Genomic DNA, 22076 nt, shown 5'->3' on the forward strand with positions numbered 1-22076 from the left:
GAAGACAAAAAGATCAAGAGAAACCAAAAGAGATAAAGAGAAAAGGGCAAGATGCAGAGAGAGAGAAATGCTCAACAAATTAATTATTATTTTTTAAATACATCTCATGATGGGTATTCCTTTGGCTTTAATTTTACTTTATGGGCAAAACATTCTCTCAAAATGTTTACTCTCAAATTATGAGAGAGAATTCTAAATCTATGAAAAATGAGAAATAATACTTAGGAATAGATTTGAAAGTAAGCCAATATATATGCATCTTTTAAATTTGATAAAAGCTTTTAAATGAAACATATTCCATGAAGATTTGATTCACATATTTTGATTTAAGTGCGAGTATTGGTAAAAACTATAAACATCAGGTAATGAATAAGAATTCAAATTAAAACAAAAAGCTGGTACAGAGTCACAAACTTCTTTGTCATAATGATTTTATTGCAAAAATCTACAAAATAATTTCAGTTGTATTACATATCTTCAATATACATACACGTGATACAGATGGACTGTTAAATAATACTAACAGATTTCAAACCATTGTGCTTTGATTGACAAGTCACCAAGGACACTACCGCCTATGCTCAGGAATTCAAATTCAAATCACAGTTTTTGAGTGAGCGTGTGAAAAGTCCGATGATTCTAAAGATTAATTGCAACCATCATTACAATGATGATACAAAATTTACGTGTGAAAAGGCCCTAGGTTTAAATTAAAGCAAATCAATGATAGAAACATGCTGATGAATGTTTGATAAGATCCATCAAAAAATAAGAGAATAATGGAGCATCCAAATTTGATTTAGTGATGTCACCTGTGAGCTAATTTAGAAGTTGACCCCCCCCCAACAACAAAATATATATGATAAATAAATGAATTAAATAAAAATAATATAAAAACCACAACAAACAGACAGCAAATTAAATACCATATAATGATTATACCATACCATGTACTCTTGACTTTTACAACATACAAAATGGAATTGAATATGTGCAGTCATGAAGTGCCATACCTTGCTAAAGTGAATAAATTGAAAAATAATTTCTGGCATGCCTAGTACTGAATTGTATTTCTCGTTGTGGTTCATCTGGCTAATATTATGGCAGTGAGTACGGTGAAAGGAACCAAAGTAAACCAATGATACACCCATATTAAGCTAAAAATTATGCTTAAAATTCAGACATTTGTGACTGTTCCATGTATAGTATGTAACATGCTTTAAATCTTGGCCACACTCTGATCTGTTCATCAACAATCCCAACTAATTAAACTCATAGGCCTGAGATGCAAATAAACAATGAACACTCAAGCTAAGAGATAAAAACAACAACATATAACAATACAACCCTGTAACACAATAAAGGCACCTAGATATGACACTAAGATCTACATACAATTACATTGATACAGCAATTGAATTTACAGTGTTCTTTAGAAATAAAGGTAAGATTATAATAAACTACAAGGTAGGAATAATATAAATGTGTAGTCGTTGCCTGTGTATGGTGCTTTAAAATCAATATGAAATTAATTTCAAATTCTCTTGACAACCATATTATTGCCATCAAAGAATTTATTATATCAAATATGCGATCCTTGTTCTCTGATTGGAATGGAGTTAAAAATTGCACAGATCATATTGCAGTACTGGAAGAAAATACACTTGTACTTAATGTACTTGTAGATTGGTCACTATTATTCAAAGCCATGATTTATATACCAATTTCATCCCATTCAGGGAAGGATTTCTTTGCAGTCTATTTGACCAGCTATTATTCTTCAAATCAGCAAGATAAAAATTGTTACTGTCATTGCTGCATTTACAGAGTTTGTATTCAAAATTAATAAAGATTGCTAAAGAGTCCTTCTGCACTTTCAAGTTTACCAATTTGCAGGGGGATTTTGTTGCCAATTTAAGAAATAAAAGTGAATATGATTTTTCCATTAAAGATGTTCTTTTTGAAATTACATGGAAGATAGGAGATTCAATAATAATTAGCGCAGTATGTGTAAAAACATCCTTTTAATGTATATCATATGAGTTTTTCTTTATCTCTACAACAAACTTTTAAACAAAACAGCACAATGCATTCTTTATCCTGAATGGTTTTCTATATTACGAACCCCAAAATAGAATAATAGTAAAGAATTCAAGAATTGCAAGAAAATTTTATGTCAGAATAAAATAGAAAACTTTTGGCACACATAATCATGAGAATAGTCATGCTTCCAGACCAAAGAAATTAGAAAAAAAAATCATAATTTTCATGGAAATTAAGGATCTTTACTATTATAATGATTCATTTTGTACACATTAAGAGCCACTTACATTCTAACAACAAAAAGGATATAAAAATGAACAATGATAACATACACTACAAAACAAACAGATAAATGATTCAAATATGAATTAATTTTTTTATCATTCACATTTTTTTCTCTAATTTTCATTCAGTGTTCCAATCAAGTACAAAAATATAAAGAGATCATGTGCTGTTCTGTACAATATTTGTATTAAATAATGAGCTTTATTTTTCTTCAAATATATAACAAGTTTATCCAATATACATACATGTATGATTAAACAAAATGGAATGTTTCTACTGTTGACAAATACTCTAGATTTGCATCACAAACAAGAAAATAACAGTCATTTGAGCTTACACAAAACATGTGTTTGGCAAACATGTTGGAAGCAGGTGTTACTATTTTGGTTTAATACTTCATCATCTATCCTAAAAAAAGACATACTTATTAGTTTTTTTTTCTAATTGACCCATGAATATACATGTAGTGTCCAAGTAAAACAAAGACTGCACTTCCTGGAAATTTTATAAAGATTAATTACCCCATTATCAAACACTGAAAATATAGGAGAAATGATATGAAGATTAGCAGATTGTCAATTGGTGAAATTGGTGCATATATATAGTCTCCTAACAATCAACTTTAGGAGGGCCAAACATGTCTGACATAGCATTGCTTTGTGATAATGAATGGAGATATGAAGTAAAAAACAAAATATGTCCGCACTTTGATGCCAATGCATTGGCAGGTGATTACCCTGCCATATCTCAAAGCATGATTAGTGTTTTAGTATGAAACTTGGCCTATAATCAATTCGTAAAAATCTTAGCTCATGAAAAATGTCACTTGCTTCTTTTTGTCAAGTAACCTTGTAACATGCTGAGCAACAAAGCTCAGCATTTTTCCTACACAAATTTGATTGATTGAACATGTTCTTCGAAATGTCTCATAAATAGGAACCACTTCATCACGTGAAGGATATAGGCAAGTATCGGACTCATATGGGAAAGAATTACATAAGACTATCATTTGGTAAATGCATTATTTTGTCTATTTTACTGATTGAGGATAGACGATATCTATAATATTATGATAAGCAAATCAACTGAATGAGGAAGACTATTCAGCATACTTGATCTACACAAACATGGATTCCTATATAATACTTCTCTTCAAAATACAAATGTATCTGATGTAGAAAAATCTGTGGTGCTGCAAAATTTGAAGGGGAGGAAAAGGCTCCTTCAAAGCGAGATTTGGTTGGGGTCACGTTGACTGGACTCTCCTCAGTTCAAACTCTTCTAACGGACTGTCTGTCTGTGATTGGGAGGATGGGCCACCTTGCCCTGTGCCACTACCCCTGAACAAGGCACGAGGGGAGAATGGCATGGGTCCAATGGGTGTATTGTTACCGGTGTTAAATGCACTGCTAGGCCCTGTGGTGTAGTTACTACTAATCCCACTCATGGTGTCATATTGATCGCTACTTGGCGTCTGCAGCTGAGATGGTCCTCGATGCTGCTGCTGTTTGGCCATGTTACGCAGAGCCAACTCGCTACACTCCTTGCAGAACCCTAAGATGGCATCGTAGGTAGGGGGAGGGCTTTCAGGGGTGCGTAGTCTCCATCGCGACCCCACGCTGAATTGGCTGGACTGGGATGGGGTGAGGAAGACGTCCCCATCAGGACTACTGGGGGAGGGGTGCATACACTGGTTGTAACTGGGAGGGATGTAATCATTAGGCTCAACTGTCTCCACTGTAGTCACATAGACAAACAAAATGAAACATAGAATGACTCATAATTTAAAAAAGCATTCAGGTATTTTTCTCATGAAAAAAGAATCATCCCTCCCCCCCAAAAAAAAAAAGATGAAGAGAACACCTCATAAAGAAATTACATGAAAAATAATGATATCTTAATAAGATGTGAAATTGGTAAAAAAAACATTCAAATTAAGTTCAATAAAATAATGGAATAGAAGAGGAGAAATGATAATGTAATGTCTTTTTCAGTTTCTAATTCAGGATATCAAAGTATATTTGTTTGATAATACAAAAGTCTCATCTTATATCAAAGAAGTCCATGAATTGATGCATCATTATTTACTGGGGAACAATTATGGGTTGATATAATGTAGCTATAAACTACTCCTGCTAAAGGATGATAAGATAAATTTTGGTTAAAAGCAAAAAATTATCAAGTAAAATGTGTCAGGAAAAAGGACACTGACCATTGCCACTACTCTTCGACAAGTAATCACATCTTCTGAAGGAGCAAGACTTCCCATGAAGAAGATGATGATTTTTTTTGGAGAGAAATAAAGTATGTCCATATTCCTCCATAGGGTCACTTCTGGGAGCTACCACCTCCAAAGTTTTCTATGTATACATGTTGCTAAATTGCATATGTATAAATCATAACAATTTCAACTGACTCGAGCCATACATCATTGATGGAAGGTACTCTAGCCATATGGACACTCAAAATACCCTTTATACTTCTACTTTCCCTTGGGTGTATGCCCTCTTTTGGGGGATTGAGACTGAAAATTCTTTACACAAAAAAAGTTTGGCAATGTTGAAACATCAGTAAATAATATGACCGAGCCAAAAATTAGAGATATAAACTTATAAATAGTATCAAATGAAGCTAGAACTCACTCTGCAAGCCTGCTATATCGACACCCTCTACGCTGTACACATCTCGACTCAGGGTCCGACTGTATGGACTCTCTGGGCCATCCCTCTGTTGCCTCAAGTACTGTAAGATTACACAGATGCAAAGAGCCACACCAAACATGACAAGTAGAACAGCGACAACAGCAGCTCCCATTGCAATGCCGTACTCCGCAGGGGAAGACGATCCTATACAATGCACAGAACAAAACATCAGTGTTTCAACTGAGATTGTGACTGTTGCACATCCAAAAACCCTGCAGCACCTACTCTGAAGCAAAAATCTTGAAGACAGGTACAGTAAAGTTGACTTTATGTCTAAAAATGAGATGGCTCTGCAATGTGCCAATGGCCATATACCTAAAGAATTGGCATAGATGTTGGACATGAATCGAAGTTGGAATACAACGATCTGGTACATTGATGGGACGCTATATATCAAGCAGTGACAAACATGACAAATTTTCAGAGAATGTTTTATTCATATTCAGAAGAATGCTCTCCCTTTGACATGCTCAAAGTGATGTATAATTCATCTTGGGCAAGTGGATGCATCAGAAAAATCAAAGTTTTATGAAGAAGAAATGAGGATATATCAAATATGTAAGTGTGACACATTTTGGAGAATTATAAATAATCAAAACACCAATTTTCTAAAGTGCCTGGTCCATTATTATTAATGATCAGTTTGAGGTCGACTACAGGTTTGTAATATGGGGTCTCCTCTCAAACTACATTTACAGTACTATAATCCTCTAAATTTCAACATGTAAAAACAAATATATATTTTTCATTAGATAACAAGCATGCAGAAAATTCTTCTCTTCATCTTCTCTCATGCATAAATTTCATTTTGGTTGGTTGGAAACTGATTTATTACTATGGAAGAAGGGGGGGGGGGGGGTGGCAAGAGACTTAGAATTAATTGAAGACAATTTCAAAGGTCAAGTCTACCCCAGAGAATTTTTTATATGAATCAATAACACTGAAAATCTCATCAAAATTGGTTGAAAAATAAGAAAGTTATGACATATTAAATTTTTGCCTATTTTTCAGTTACATGCACAACTCAGAGATATAAAAATGAGAGAGTCAATGATGTTCCTCACTCACTATTTCTTTTGTTTTTTATTGTTTGAATTATACGATATTACAATTTTTACAGATTTGACAATGACCAACTTGCCTAAATTGCAAAATGTTAAAACAATGGTAATTCCACATGTTCAGGGAAGAATAAACCTTTGTTTCACATGACAATGAAGAAAAAATTGAAATATTTCATTTTTCATATAATGAAACACAAAAGAAGTAGTGAGTGGATGATGTTATCAGTCTCCTCATTTGCATATCCACTATCTAGGATGTACATAGGGGAAGGCGGGGTAAGTTGTGACACTTTTTGCATTTTACATGTTAGAATTGATATGACTAATAATATTGTAGAAATAAGTAAATAGCCTTTAGATTTGATTCTTGGGAAATATTTTTCACCTATATATAACTTTCTACCCCCACACTGAAAGTCATTGTGACCTTTGAAAAAAACAATGTCAAATGGCTCAACTTGCCCCATCTGTGGGGTAAATTGTGCCACATTCTGGGGTAAGTTGAGCCACAAAAACTATGTACAAAATGTATGCCGGAAGAACCAGCATGTCAATTTTTTATTTAGAGTCTTTTTACTTGCTAATTCTCTATGAATACTAACATCCTCTAATAGTAAAAGAACTGTCATGTGAATTGTCTCCTTTCTGCCTGCATATCAATGGCTTTTTAAGGTTTGTTTGTTTTTTTATTATACATTACCATAAGAATTACTATGGCTCAACTTTCCCCATGTTCGCTGGCTCAAATTACCCCAGTCCGAACTTAATGCGATATTTTCACGTCCACACATTTCTTATGCATCCGTCATGTAAAAGACTATGACAAGAATGAAAATCCATACCTGGACTAACAATATTGTTCTTATTTCTTGATTACATTTAAAGACGTGTGCGGGTAAAAAGCACTTATCTATTTCACACCCTTTTTTACTTTTTTGGCCTAAATTTGTATTTTTCCCTCTAAAAAAAATACTTTTTGTTTCAAAGTTGAAAACAATGTGGTGGGGTTAAGGGTTATGTAATGGGTCATCAATACATGACACCATCACAATGTCTGACTGGTTCATTATTGGCCTGGGGGTGGTGGCTCAACTTGCCCCTATGCTCAACTTACCCCGCCTTCCCATAAACTGTTTTGTAAAAATAAGTAAAACTAAATTGTCATAACTTTGTTATTTTACATCCGATTTTGATGAAATTTTCAGTGTTTTGCTTGTTGGATTTTTCTCTTTTTACTCAAGTCAACTTTTCTTTTTGGTGGACTTCAAGTACAATAATCAATCACTTAGAGTTCCAGTTTGTAATAGACTCCTGGTTGTCTTCTTGAAACAGAAAGTATTAATTTGTTTGCTAAAGAGCTAAAATTGATAAATCAATTGTAACTTTGTAATTGATATTAAAATCAAATGTATGGACCTTTCTTGCAGCAGCCCTCATGACCTCCAATATATTTGCATGAAAACAACATTCATCAAGATATCCATAACCATAATGACAACATCTTGCCTCTCACATGCCTATCAACGAAAGGTCAATAAACACAGTTACATCGTTCAAAGGGTTATTTTAGGATCCCCACAAACACTCAGAAGTGTAGTATTTCCATTTAGATGTTGCTACCCTGGTTCGCTCCTCGCTTTAGTCCCTATTGATCCCGTCGGATGGGTGAAGCATCTTTGCAAGGAAATCCCAAGAGTTGAGTAGAGCTCCTTGCCATTTCACCAAGGAGAAAGCCAATACCGTTCAGACATGAACGGATGAATCAAGATTGTACCTCACGTCTACTCCCGGGGAAGACTATTGATAACACCCAGTCAATTTGAAAAAAATCTATTAGCAAAATCATCCTGATTTTCATTTTAGAAATTGAAACTAGGTGTATAAGATGTGGCCCTAATTGAAATTACAATTCCACTTGCATTATTCATAGAGTGCCCTTAATCATGATAAACCTTAAATTGGCACTGGATGTATCTATAATGCAATAAAAATTCTGACCGAGTATGCTTCAAGTGAATTGAGATTCAGATGTGAATACAGAATAATACTTTTGTTAAGGTATTATGGATAGGCAAAAGCTCCTAGATTCGATCTGCTAAATTTGCATATAATGTTTTCAATTACACACACAAAAAGGTGAATGCCTGGTGGTGCAATCTCCCCTAGCTTGCATGCTAGGAATATCAATTCTGGAATAAAGGAGATTGTATGTTATACATGACTTTAAGCATGACCGTTGACCTATTCTTGGGTCAAATAAGATGCTCAATCATTTCAATTCCCATTACTTTAAAGACTTGCAATCTGACTATTTCATATAGAAAGTGTTTAGAGAAGCCTCAGAATGGATAGATACTATTTATCAAAATTTTATTTTATGGGCATAAGAAATTCAGTCCCACTATGCTAAAACAGAAAAAATGGATTTATCTATCTTAACAAATAGGGAGACAGTAACTCAAATATAGCCCCCTCCAATAAAAAATGTAAATTAATAGATAAATGAAAGATGAAAATAAATAATGATAATAATAAGAGTAAGAAATATAATGCCTATTATAGTTGATATTATCTTTGACCATGAAAAAAAAAAACATTCAAGACATGCCTAATTTGAAAAATGCAATTTGTTGTTTACTAAATTCTCTTATTCAGGAAACTATGGATATTTGAAGACTTTGAAAATGTTATGCATTTGATATTGTACTTCAAACACATTGAGGCAATCAATTGTATGCTATCATTTGTAACACAACATTACTGCAATGCAGTCACTGGAGGGAACAAATCTTTGTAATGCATATCTTTGTGAAAATCAACTTTAACCATCAGTTGTTCATCATTGATCTCTTTCCAGATTCCGGATGTATACCCCCCCCCCCCCACCCCATTGAGCCACCACAACTTGTAAAAAAGGAAGAATACTCCTTTGGATACAGTGTTATGATAGACATGTTTCTAAACTCTCCTGAATTCTCCTGAATTCAAATTCAATCAATTTGAGAAGTTGCTTTTTTTTTTGGCTGAACCAGTGCATCATATTCATTACATTTCGTTGAAAAAAACACATTTTTTGGCTCACCATTAGGAATACTGTCGTTGTGGCTGCAATCATAACCACGGAAGCCCGGTGAACAAGAACACACAAAGCCAAATCCTGAGCTGGTTGGAGTACACGTACCCCCATTCTTACATGTACAACGGGCAATGACTGCTGCTAAGTGGTGCCCTGATAATGATTAAGAAAACATGTACCAAGGAAGGTCAATTGTTACAATGCTTTGCTAACACTTCTGAACTTTCGATAATATACCTTTTCGAGTTCTGCAGTCACACGCTCATACTTTTAAATTCAATTCTCAATATCATAACTAGCATGATTTTCATCATCAAGATCATAATCAGTGTAATCATCATTATTATCACAATTATATTAAATATCATTAACATGATCATTGGGGTTATAATTATTCTACTATTGAATATTATTATTGTGATCATCACTCTCATTAATACTACTATTGCTATCACTGATATCGTAACAGATAGCCCATTTTTTGGGGGTTGCTGACTGACGTGTATTTGTTTAACTAATTAATAAAGAGAAAGTAAAATGGGAATGAAAAAAAAATACAGAAAAGCAATAAAGTAAGGAGGGCATCTCACAAGATGAATGATTTTTTGAAAACAAAACAATTAACAATAGCTTTCAGAATTCATAAATATAATTACCATTATCATTTATTCAATCATCATATACAAAAAGCATATGTACATGTATACAACAAAAGGATGCAAGCAGACCTATAATATAAATGAAAAAAACCCAAACAAAACATTACAAGAAAAGTGGGAGCAACAAGTAGGTCAGGGGACACAAAAATGAAATTCAACACTGTTGCCTGGAGACATTAGCCCCCTCACACACTACTCCCGCACTACATAATTACAATACGGAAATTCTATACAAATGCAAAGGAAAGGGGGTAGGAAAAGAGAAAGTGATGTTCTTGATTCAAATAACAAGTGATAACATTAATTGACAAGCAACTGCTACAATAATATTAGTCCCATGAAGAATGTTTTCTTACGTTTAGCCTTCCCCATAACTTCACATCTATCCCCTGAGTATTCTTCAGTACAGATGCAGTAGTATCCTGTATCACTATCTTCCATACATGTACCTCCATTCTCACAATGGCAGTCTGATAGATCAATAGGTTCTGAAAACAAAGACAAACATTAAAACTTTATCTACTTTCTTGCAATTCTTTCTCCCAAGACCCCAGCAATATGAAAGGTTGGCTATATCATTTGCCATATAACTGATATTTTATTATGAGTGGAAGTATAACTAATGTGACAAAACCATTACACTTTGTCTCTGCAAAAATGATTGATGCCTAATAATATCCAATAGAGCTGCAATTTTTATGCCATGACAAAATGTGAGAAGTGTTTGTGATACAAAATGGCTGGAAAGGGTTACAAATGTGATTATGAATGCCAGAAAATTTTTCATTGGTACAGACTTGTTTTCTCAAATCTATTATCAGAGCCAAATGAAAACAGAATAAGATCTTTCTAATGGACAGGGGCGTAAAAGGGGTCGGTGGCCAGGGGGGGGCAAGAGCAAAAAATTTCCTGGTCATATCATGGCATAAATAGGCAATGGCGTCACAAGGCAAAAAATTTGAGGGGGGTAATATGGTGTAGCGGGCAAAAAAAAATGCGAGCGAGCATGTATGTTGACATTTTTATTACAAAAATCAAATTTTGTGATAGATTTTGACATAATGTTTAAAAAATAATATCACATTTCACCCTTCTCTTTCTCCCTTTCTCTCTTTTTTCTTGGTTTGTACGCCACAGTGAAAATGATTTTTGTTAAGATCATGCGCGAGCATCAGGGTGAAGCTCTATGTTTGTGGGGGGCGGCCAGTATGGCTTAATATAAGTCCTGAGCGAGCAAAGCGAGCTAGATAAAAAAATCACCTTTTCATCAGAATCTTAATTTAAGATAGATTTTGACATGATATTCAGAGAAATATAATACATTTTTCCTTTGCTTTTCATTCTTTTCTCCTTTCTTTTTGTTTGGTTGTAGAACTTTTGGGGACCATGGTCCAAACTCTTCCATACAACACTGCTATGTGGGTACTAGACTACAAATAAAGATTGAACTTGTGGCAACTAACCTGCACTCTGGCGCCTACTTAGCATTCTTCTCCCCTCTTGATTGGCTTGAAGACAATGCATTTCATCCTCATCATCCGCAAATAGACAGTGAGGGAGCCCATCACATAGGGCACGATTTGAGAGACAAATCCCAGAGGAAGGGCAGCTGAAATAACCAGGTCGGCAAAGTCCTTCTGCATCTAAAGGGAGACAATAAGAAGTTAAGAACAATGATAAGCAGGATGGTCCCTCAGGGGTTTTGAAGATTGGTCGTGCAACCGTTTGTAACAACATATTTTGCACATGTATGCAATTAGCGGTCAGAAAAATTGAGCATCCAATTGTGAAAACCCCTTAACAGAGAAACTAGACTTAAAAGCAGGAATACAATCATGTGAGAATATGTTAATCAGATTTTGGTTTTCATCTACTGATCTAAGATTTTGGTTTGGCATGGAAATTGAATATAAAAAAGAGAATTTGGTAGTATGAGAGAGGAAAGAGGGAGGAGTGAATGGGAAGGGTGCCCTACATCTTGCCAATGAAAGAGTGGTTAGACACCCACGCACTCTCACCCAAAGCAAATTGAGACAAAGATTAATCTTAAGATCCCTTCCCCCGTTATAATCACTTTCTATCAAGTACATGATGATCAAGGGAGAGAAAAGATCAATGGTAATCACTAATTCCCGGCCATCTCAGTTCGTCATCTCTCTCTCTAAGTTCTTTGTTCTTACAAATGCAACGAAGAGTGTATGCGTCATGACAAGTTATTATACATTACGTGACACAACCATTCCACATCGAAATTCCACACTTTACTGCTGCAGACACGTAGCAGAATATCATTCCACCTTTTCTCGAGCAAGCAAGAGGGGCTGAATTGCAAAACAGGGAAGTACGGAGGATAAATTTTCATGTCCGATTACACCTTGGAGCTTGCAAAATCAAATTCATGCAAAACAGCAAGCAAGAGAGATTTCTTTTTCAATGTCTGGTAGTTTTTCTTTTTTAATTGCATTGTGAGTTTAGATTTCCAATTCATATAGTAATGTAAGCTGGCTACTGCAAGGCATTGCAATATCATCTAAGATTACAGGATGTATTTACCTTGATGCGTGTTGTGTAAATTTTGCAAGTTTTAATACATGTTTCCACATGTATACAAAACCAAGAAAATATTCATTTTCATAAAAGATGATAAACTTGATGACATGGATTGGTGTTGCATCTCTTCCAACTACCCTTGTCTGATCATAATGCATGGTTGTGTGATCTCAACAATTACAAAAAAAAATCTGATCTGTTTATTATTCATGTTAGTAAAATGCCATCTTTCACCACTCAAAGGATTATCACAGCATATGGGAATGAAGAGATAGAAAACTTAGCATATATTTCGAATGATCAAATGATATTGCAGACTATCTTACACATGATGTTATTTATGCTTTAAGTTTTTATTAGATTAAAAAAATCATAATCTGAAAAAAAGGAGTAAAATAAGATAATGTAGTAGGGGAAAATGATACTAAAGAAAAATAATATATCATTTCAAAATAACGTAGATGTGCAGACAAGCTACCAACCATATTTGTTTCACAACTAAATCATTTCTATAAATCTGCATACCTTGACCAACTTTAAATTTGATCCATCAAATGGTTCTGTTATCACGAGATAAAAAACCAGGCAGATGGACGACCTGAAACAAAATGCCTTCAGCAACTACCTACAGATGGCAAAGGCCTAAAACAACAGCAGCAAAACTGATATGGCTACACAATGTAAAAAATACAAGCTTTGGAGGACCATCTAATGAAAGAAGGGGGTAATTCCATAATGAGCAAAAGAAAACAAAAATTGTGTATCTTTGGAGATCTTAATTTTCATCTACTTACAATTATGTTTACTTCGATAAGAGTTTTTCAAAAGGAAGGCTTAAGAATATTACACTATAAAATATATGAATTTAATTTCTGCAATTTCTTTGCTCCTCACAAAGTAGAAAACAGAAAACAATAATCAAGTAAGTAGGATCACAATAATCAAGTAAGTAGGATCACAACCATCATAACCTCCGGACCAATGGAAACAAGTTGAAATGATCTCCTAATGTCTTCATCTAGGTGTCTTCCTTGACACAAGTCATAAACATGTATTGATGAAAGAGTACTGCCCATTTCAATCCATTAACGATTCTCTTGGCAAACACTCAGTGATTCATATGATGTCAATATGCCTTCTTTTCCTCACACCTTTAAGTCGATCCCTCTCTCCTTCCTATTTCTCTCTAATATGGCTGAAATATTCAAACTGTAGGAAATTCACATCTCAAATCTAATTTTGCATTAATGATTTTAAATACAAATACATGCAACAGATATAGAAGGAAAATTACAAATAAGCAAAGAGCTTTTTCAAAATGGCCACCTGATTTAGAATATTGTGATACATGTTTATGTAGATTTAATGTAAATATAAAATCAATATCTTGAAACTAGAAACAAAGACGATGCTTACATAAAAAATAAGTGAATAAGTATAAATATTAAAGAAAATATTCCCAAAGGCAAAAAAAAGAGTGGAAAATATGAACGAGACAATTAACCAACCATGCTTTTATGACAGGTTGATAGGATACAAATTTGGGTGCTCTACCATACCTGTATTTAGTGAGGTTTAAAGAAAAAGTTTGAAGACATCATTTTCTATTCTTCTGAATCAAACTTCATATTGCAATTCCACAAGTGCAACATAATCTATCACATTCTGGGTAGGAGAGTCACCATGAACACTAGGTCTGTCATCAAGACTATTCAGCAGGACTGTGTCTCCCCAACTCTCAACTCAAGCCCATGTAATATGAGTATTGTGTTCATATCACCCCTCTATACTATTGCTCTGAGATGACGGCAGAATAGAGGGGACAAGATGCCTGCTTCTATCGGCGTCGATGGGGAGAAGAGGCTTTCATCGTCTGATTCAATTTCACTCATCTATGAAAGTAAATCCTTTAAACGTGATGTAAATGTCTGAATTCTGAGGTGTACTGCATCAAGTTCAGTATGCAGGCAAAACTTATGTATAGAGTTGGGTCTGATATACCTGCATTAAAGACTACATTGAATTAGCTGGTATCATACTTCAACTTTTACTAGCAAAGTGGATACAGGCTTGGCTTTAGTCAATATGGAATTATTATGAGATAACTTTTAACAATTTATCGTCCATAAAAGACATTTTTTTCACTGGTTTACACACATGTAGATACAATGTATATACACAGAACAAAACAAAAGAGTTAGTAATAAAAATTTGTAGACTATTTTGTTTTGTTTTAAAACCCCAGGCATCGCTATTCCTCTTCATGCTTCAATCGGAAAGATGTAAATTGTTATTCATCATTACACCTTGAAATCCTCTGCAAGTGCTGAGCCTGAGAAGAACACGCGACTGAATCTTATCATATTTCATTTGGGAAAAAATAGATCCAGGCAAGATTGACCTCTACATGTGACTGTTGTACACTCTGCATCTCCCCTCTCTCTCTTTCTCTTATCCAAGACACTAGAACTCTCTCCAATCTTCTCTGTCTCTCTCACCAAACAGAATTCTTACAGCCATAAGTCTAGTATTACTATATTAGAAGTAACAACAGCAGGAGTCATTGTAATGGTAGAATTAGTAGAAGTATTAATAGCAATAGTAGTAGTAGCAGTAGCAGTAATAGTAGTATAATTATTATTATTAGTAGTAGTAGTAGTAGTAGTAGTAGTAGTAGTAGTAGTATTAGTAGAAGAAGTAGTAGTAGTAGTAGCAGTATTAGTAGTAGTAGTAGTAGTAGTAGTAGTAGTAATAGTAGTAGTAGTAGTAGTAGTAGTAGTAGTAGAAGAAGTAGTAGTAGAAGTAGTAGTAGTAGTAGTAGTAGTAGTAGTAGTAGTAGTAGTAGTAGTAGTAGCAGTAGTAGTAGTAGAAGTAGTAGAAGAAGAAGTAGTAGTAGTAGTAGTAGTAGTAGTAGTAGTAGTAGTAGTAGTAGTAGTAGTAGTAGTAGTAGTAGTAGTATAGTAGTAGTAGTAGAAGTAGTAAAAAGTATGAGTAGTAGTAGTAGTAGTAGTACTAGTACTAGTAGCAGCAGTATCATTATCATCATCATTATCATCATCATTAGCTGGGGCAGAAGAAAAATGTTAACATCTACTGTAGATAGAAAGACTGCATGATTCAGTGATGCAGGTCTAAATGACGGATGGATAGATAAATAAAAACATATAAACAAAAGTGTACATAATTATCTCCATGCATCATAGTTTGTCAACTAAATTCTGCATTGGATTACATAAGTATTTTCACAAAGTAAAATTCCAGATAGATAATAATGAAAGTATTTCCTGGAAAATTTATGATGCTTAATAGATTATTTGATTCAATGTTATATTTTGTTTACACTTTATAATGACTGTATTTATGTAGACTGGTCTTTTCATCTTTTGGGTTATTACAACTATTACTACTATTAGTAATTACTACTACAATATTTTTAATGTCCTGCCTCTATCAAGTTTGAATAATAAAAAATACACTCGGCAAAAAAAGTTCTTGGACACTTAGAAAACTTAAAATATTTCATATAGATATTTGATTAAAGGCAAATTATTGTATGTCAACATGACCAGACAATATTCCTCTTCCAGTATGACATGACATTTTCATGTTAACAGTCATGCATGGGCGGTTAAATGCTTTAAACAATAGAAATGTCAGTAAAAGAAAATTGCAAGAAATGGACCATTCAAAAGCTAATGATCATGGCCATCCTGTAGGCATACATTCAACAATTTCAACAGGGGGTTGACCCCATCGAGCGAACATTGTCCAAAGATTTCTGGATGACCACAATGTTCAGCGCTTGGATCCATGGCCCGCTTGTTCACCAGACATGAACCCGATTGAACACTTGTGGGATCAGCTAGGAAAATTGGTCAATCAAAGAATTCAACCAGGAGACACTCTTCAAGATGTCCGGCGTTATCTCCTGGAAGAATGGGACAAAATCACCCCAGAGCAAATTCGCCGACTTGTGACAAGCATGCGACGTCGATGTGCTGCAATCATTCAGAGCCAGGTTGGACAAACGAGATATTGAATTTTCTTTTGCTTATGCCAAGATACTGAAATTTGACATTTTTTTCATCGATTTACTTTGATATAAAATTCCAGTGGAATAGTGATGCATCCAAGGTGGATAACTTTTCTCTTTTAGAATGGTATTTGACTTTAAGTTTGCTTTTATCATTTAATGGATATTTATGCCTCATAAACTTTCACAACTGAAAGAATGACTGATCGTTTTATTGCAATTTCCTTTTGCTGACATTGCTATTGTTTAATGCCTGTAACCAGCCATGCACTGACTGATCCATTTCTTGCAATTTTCTTTTACTGACATTGCTATTGTTTAAAGCGTTTAACAGCCCATGCATGACTGTTATCATGAAAATGTCATGTCATACTGGAAGAGGAATATTGTCTGGTCATGTTGACATACAATAATTTGCCTTTAATCAAATATCTATATGGAATATTTTAAATTTTCTAAGTGTCCAAGAACTTTTTTTGCCGAGTGTATATCACACAAATGGAATAAAAGATAAACACACCGGCATACCAACCTGGTAGAGTAATAGGCTAAAGGAAATTCAATCACAAATTTGAAAGATAATCGAAGCCAACTGAATGCTCCAAGTGCGTCTTAGTAAGAGATGGACCTTGTTTATGTTTTATTTCATTAAATCAAGATGGCTTCTATGCTCAAGCTTGGGTAATTTGTTATTCATCAGAGCATAACCAGCTTAACAAGGCAGTTGATTGAACAGCTGTTGGATGGGTAATCATGCAGAGATTTATTTAATAAAAATTATCCAGGTCACATCATGGCTACCCAGACACCCTACAGCATCTTACACTGTTGATGGTCAACATAGGCTTTCTGAGAATAAGAGTTTGAATCAGAATATGGATATGCATTATTTTCAGCTGGAATACATCTAGATAACCTGTATTTAAATACCACCTGTAACAAAGTGATAACTTAAATACACTGTTTTTTCTTTATTGAAATTAGAGGTGGTAGACCTTCAAGCTCCAATAATGAAAGTGGAGGCTGGGTATCCTTTGGCCTAAACCAAGATTGACTTCTTCCTTCACTTCCATCATGTGAGCCTGACAAGCGAAAGCCACTGAAAATGATATTTGAATCAATCTGCAAACAACAGCTGTTGACAATTTCTACATATATATTATGGTAAACTTCATTCGAATACAGATATTGACCATATCCATTGTGAATAATAATTTTTGGTATAATGTTCACCAGTTAAAAATCAAAAATTGAATTTCCTGATTTTCTTTTTCATCTGTAAAAAAAATTATTTCAAGCCTTAAACGTCTTCAATCTCTATATCAAGTGGATTGAATAAAACTTGTAATAATTCCTTGAATAAACCAAAGCTTATAAATACCATGTGTATCCAATTGCTGTGTCTATTGACGAGTATTTCTGATTAAGACAGCAATTTTGAGAATTTAGCAAGCAATATTCGATGAATTGTTTGAAAGAACCATTGGGCAAGATTACAAAGAACAAAATTGCTCATGATTATCTGATATTTGATGCACATATTTTGTGAAATCAATAGGCAAAAGAGGAGATTTCAATTTTTCTATAGTATCTGGAACAACAACTCCTATCATGCCATGGGTTGTTGTACATTGTACCTAGCAACTCATCATGAAATAGCATTATGATTTACATATGTATATAGAAACAAAGTGAGAGTTCCTTCACTCTTGTTATATGCAGAGGCACCTCTCTTCTATCTTCATGCATTTTCATCGACAGAAATTATCCACATGACAACACATCTCATCATCTATAATGCAACCTTCCTAGCAACCTGTCCTTGCAGAAATGCTCAAACCTCAAGAACACTTCCAAAACAGGACAGGTGTGCAAATTGCATGTGTTATTCACATCATTAGCTTTCCAATGATTAAAATTCCATTATAGAAGATCTTTTAAGGAATAAGTGCATAAAAAAGAGAAATGGAAAATAGCCCGGGAGGGCCTGGGGTTGGTACGATGCGAGGCAATGCTTCTTGCCTCGGAGATGACTGAGGCGAAACTTAATCCGGCGTGACAGCGTGTAATGACGGATCACACGATCTTAAAAGGTGGCAACGCACTCTCTATTTCTCTGACTCTATATTTGGCATGCAGTTGTATGCATTATCAGTGATGGGGAGAACATAAAGGATAGATATTTCCTAGTGATGTTCTTGGTGGCATTCACACTAACAATTAAATTCAATGCCTGAAACCCTCCAGAGTGAAACAATTAGAATGACTTTTTTTACACATGAAACGTAAATGCTTGGCAAATCTGCTTGGCAAATCTAATAAAATATTAGGGGTTGAAATCAAGAAGTTTATTGGATAACTGAGCAACATATGTAGCAACTGCAGAGTATAGACCCAATGATCCCTACAGGTACACTTACTCATTTTATCAAAACATTCCATGACAGCATTCATTTTTCAGAATGTTAACAGGACTTTAAGGCTCCCACTCAATCTCCTTGACATTCAATGTACCCTTTCATCACTTTCTACTAATGATGGCACTGTACCTTCATCAATTTTAATACTGACATTATACCTCTTCTAAAGATGAAATGTTCACGTACTAATCCATATTTACAGCTTCTATGAATAGCAATTGCTTCTTACAGCCCAAGATGACATAAATGTACTTTTTAGGTTTTCCTTTCCTGCGAGACAACCAAAACCACTGATGAAAAAAATCCAGGTACATTAGAACATACATGTTGATGTATCGCCGGAAGCTTATTCTCAGACATAAGACGCCATGTTACTTATCAAGATACTAATAAACTTCCTTCATCATAAGTACAAATTTGTAAGTTTCCATGAATTTCTGAGAATTGGGTTAAACACATTCTACCTTGATTAAATCCACACAGACATAGAACTTTCCCAGGAACAAAACCTTTCATTCCTGTATGACATCGCAAACAACATTGTAGGCGTCATTTCCATTACACACTTAAAGAGAGAAAATAAAAAACCATAGAAGTAAATGAAAGAAAAATGTCAGAATTCAATCATAAAATTGCTCATTTTAATATTGAAACATTTAACAGTGACTGTAAATATTATTGTTTTGTCAATGTAGAGAGTGTGGATAAAAGTATCAAAGAAGCCTGTATTCAGACAAAGCTATATGTTTATTTTTGCACACTTGTTTTCAATTCAATTCAATTGTTTTATTTTCCACTTTCAATTTCGATTTCATATTTACAATTATGATACAATTGACATAGTAACTTTAGGAATATACAAACTTGTCTTTATGTTCATATCCCATTGTATAAATTCTAGCACAAAGGATCAAGAAACAATGTAATTCTATATGGATTAAGCAAAATGATTCCTTTGCAAGATGTTCTTTTTTTTCAATCTCGCTGATGTTCTGAAATCTATATTTGGAATTTCTTAACATGCCACTGCCTGATCTTGTATAGCGATGGGCCAAATTACTTGCATGCCACAATATCTCTACCCAGAAACATAATTTTGCATGCATCTCTCTTGCTCTCTCTGAAATGGCACGCCGATGACAACTCGGGAATTGGGTCCCCCTGATTGGTGAACTCCTCTGCTGACAGTTTTTGTTTTTATTTCACAAGTGAGTATACTGTGACGGCTCTGGCGTGATTTGAAATTTGTTCAGCTGAGTGAAAAAGAAGAGTGGCCAAGCTCATGAAACTGTGACATAATCATGCAATCTTGATAGAGAAGGTGTGATAAAAAAAGAAGAGGATCTAGATGCATGCAAGGGTGTTGAAAATATGCTTCAGAAGGTAGGATTCCCCAGGGTATTGAGATACTGCATACCCAGGAACCTTCTATAATATAGAATTTATTAGGAGATATAATTACAGACCCATTCTAATGCCAATTACATAGTCAGAACATACAGATCTATATACTTTTTGATCTAGTTTTGAAGAAAAAAAAACAGTAATGAAAGGGTTTAAGAGCTGGATGTGATTATGACTATGAATGCTAGATTGTATCCACTATTTCATAAAGCAAGTCAATTTGACTATCTTTTTTGTGGAGTTCATATGGTTTAAACCATAGTTTGAGGCTGAATCCACGTACATGATTCACAAAAAGCTTCCCCTTTTCTTTGGCACATTGCTTCTGTTCCAAAATATTGATCATTTAAAAAATATTCTGCCACTGGTGATTCTCACTAATTCTAGATTTGATTGTGCACAACGCCCAGCATAGTCTTGCCTCATGAATATGGGTGAAGCATACACGCTCTAAATATCAAGGATTTAAAATAAATAGGTTGTGAATTTACATTCAGGTTTAGAATGAGTTTTTAATCAATTTAGACTTGAAAAATAAACAAATGTTTAAGATTTAAGCCCCTGTAATTTATATAGTGTGTGCTTGGCCTACATCACTAGAGGTCTTTGTAACTCTCCATCACTCCTAATTGTTTTCCTTTGCTGGACTTAGAAACATCCATTAGTCAATTTCAAGGAGAGGGAAAATACTTTAAGAGAAGAAATTTAGAAAAGTCCCAGATACCTAATGGAGCAATATATCATTATCAGCTGACATGTATACTGGGAGTGGATATTCCAAGGAGTATCATGCATCAGTATATCAACATTGATGTCATTATTATCATTTTTAAAAGTATAATACATTTTCTTATTAATACAATGATGATGATGATAATGGTCACCATCATAATCATCATCATTATCATCATCATCATCATCATCATCATCATCATCACCATCATCACCATCATCATTATCATCATGATCATCATTATCAACACTCTAAAATGGTAATTTAAATCACCATTTAAGAGGGTGAAGAATGGGGATGATTTCAAAGTGTTATATTACTTTTTTGTGTTGTAGAACCAATGCTAAAACACTAAATACAACCAGTTTCATGTTGAAGAAGCATACTCCTTAGCAATATTAAATTTAAAATTTCAGTTTTAATAGTGTATTATCATTATTGTTACTCTTATTAATATAACTAGTATGATTATCACTGTTGTTTATGATGATATTGTCAATACTATTATTTCAATTTCTTTTCTTTATCATCACCATTACTACTATATGCTGTCATTATCATTACTACCATCACATACTAACTATCCTTTATCACCATTGTTACTATTATATCATTCACAATTAAGTTATGTTTTCAATAATCTTTGGTAGATAACAACCGATCAATAAACTAATTCAAAGGTAAATTTCAACTATGCAGCTGGCTTAACTAAACTTTGAGCAATAATGATTATTTCAATTTTCCATTTTTAAGACATCTTGAATGAGGTATCTTGTGAAATACCAAGTGTTACATAGATAGTTGCAATCAAACACACTACAGCTAAATCAAATGAAAGTGATTTTTAACCAATCAGAATCACACAATAGGGACTTAAGTTTGAATTCATTCAGTTGTGTTTGATTACATTTCCTCTAACTGGCCAAAGTATATCATTACCCGACAAACAAAGAGCATCATATGAATAAGGGGAAGAAATCACATGAAAATATACACTCTGTTGACTCTTGAAATCTTCAATTCTTATAACCATCCATTTTCAGTCAGTAATAGGTTTAATGGAAAAAAGTACTGTATATATCATGATGACAAGAGGGCAGTATGTAT

The 22076-nt window shown here is 34.1% G+C and overlaps 1 protein-coding gene across 1 annotated transcript; it reads right to left on the minus strand.

Moving 5' to 3' along the window:
• Positions 1 to 414: 414 nt before the first annotated feature.
• Positions 415 to 11468, minus strand: LOC129257367 (low-density lipoprotein receptor-related protein 1B-like). The gene is made up of 5 exons (XM_054895672.2): positions 11293 to 11468; positions 10186 to 10317; positions 9177 to 9323; positions 4971 to 5174; positions 415 to 4065 (listed from the first exon to the last, which is right to left on the minus strand). The coding sequence occupies exons 1-5, from the start codon at positions 11351 to 11353 to the stop codon at positions 3575 to 3577; spliced, it is 1035 nt and encodes a 344-aa protein (XP_054751647.2). The 5' UTR covers positions 11354 to 11468; the 3' UTR covers positions 415 to 3574.
• Between the last annotated feature and the right edge of the window lie 10608 nt (positions 11469 to 22076).

The sequence above is a fragment of the Lytechinus pictus genome, chromosome 3 (assembly GCF_037042905.1).
Source record: "Lytechinus pictus isolate F3 Inbred chromosome 3, Lp3.0, whole genome shotgun sequence".
Lineage (NCBI taxonomy): Eukaryota > Metazoa > Echinodermata > Echinoidea > Temnopleuroida > Toxopneustidae > Lytechinus > Lytechinus pictus.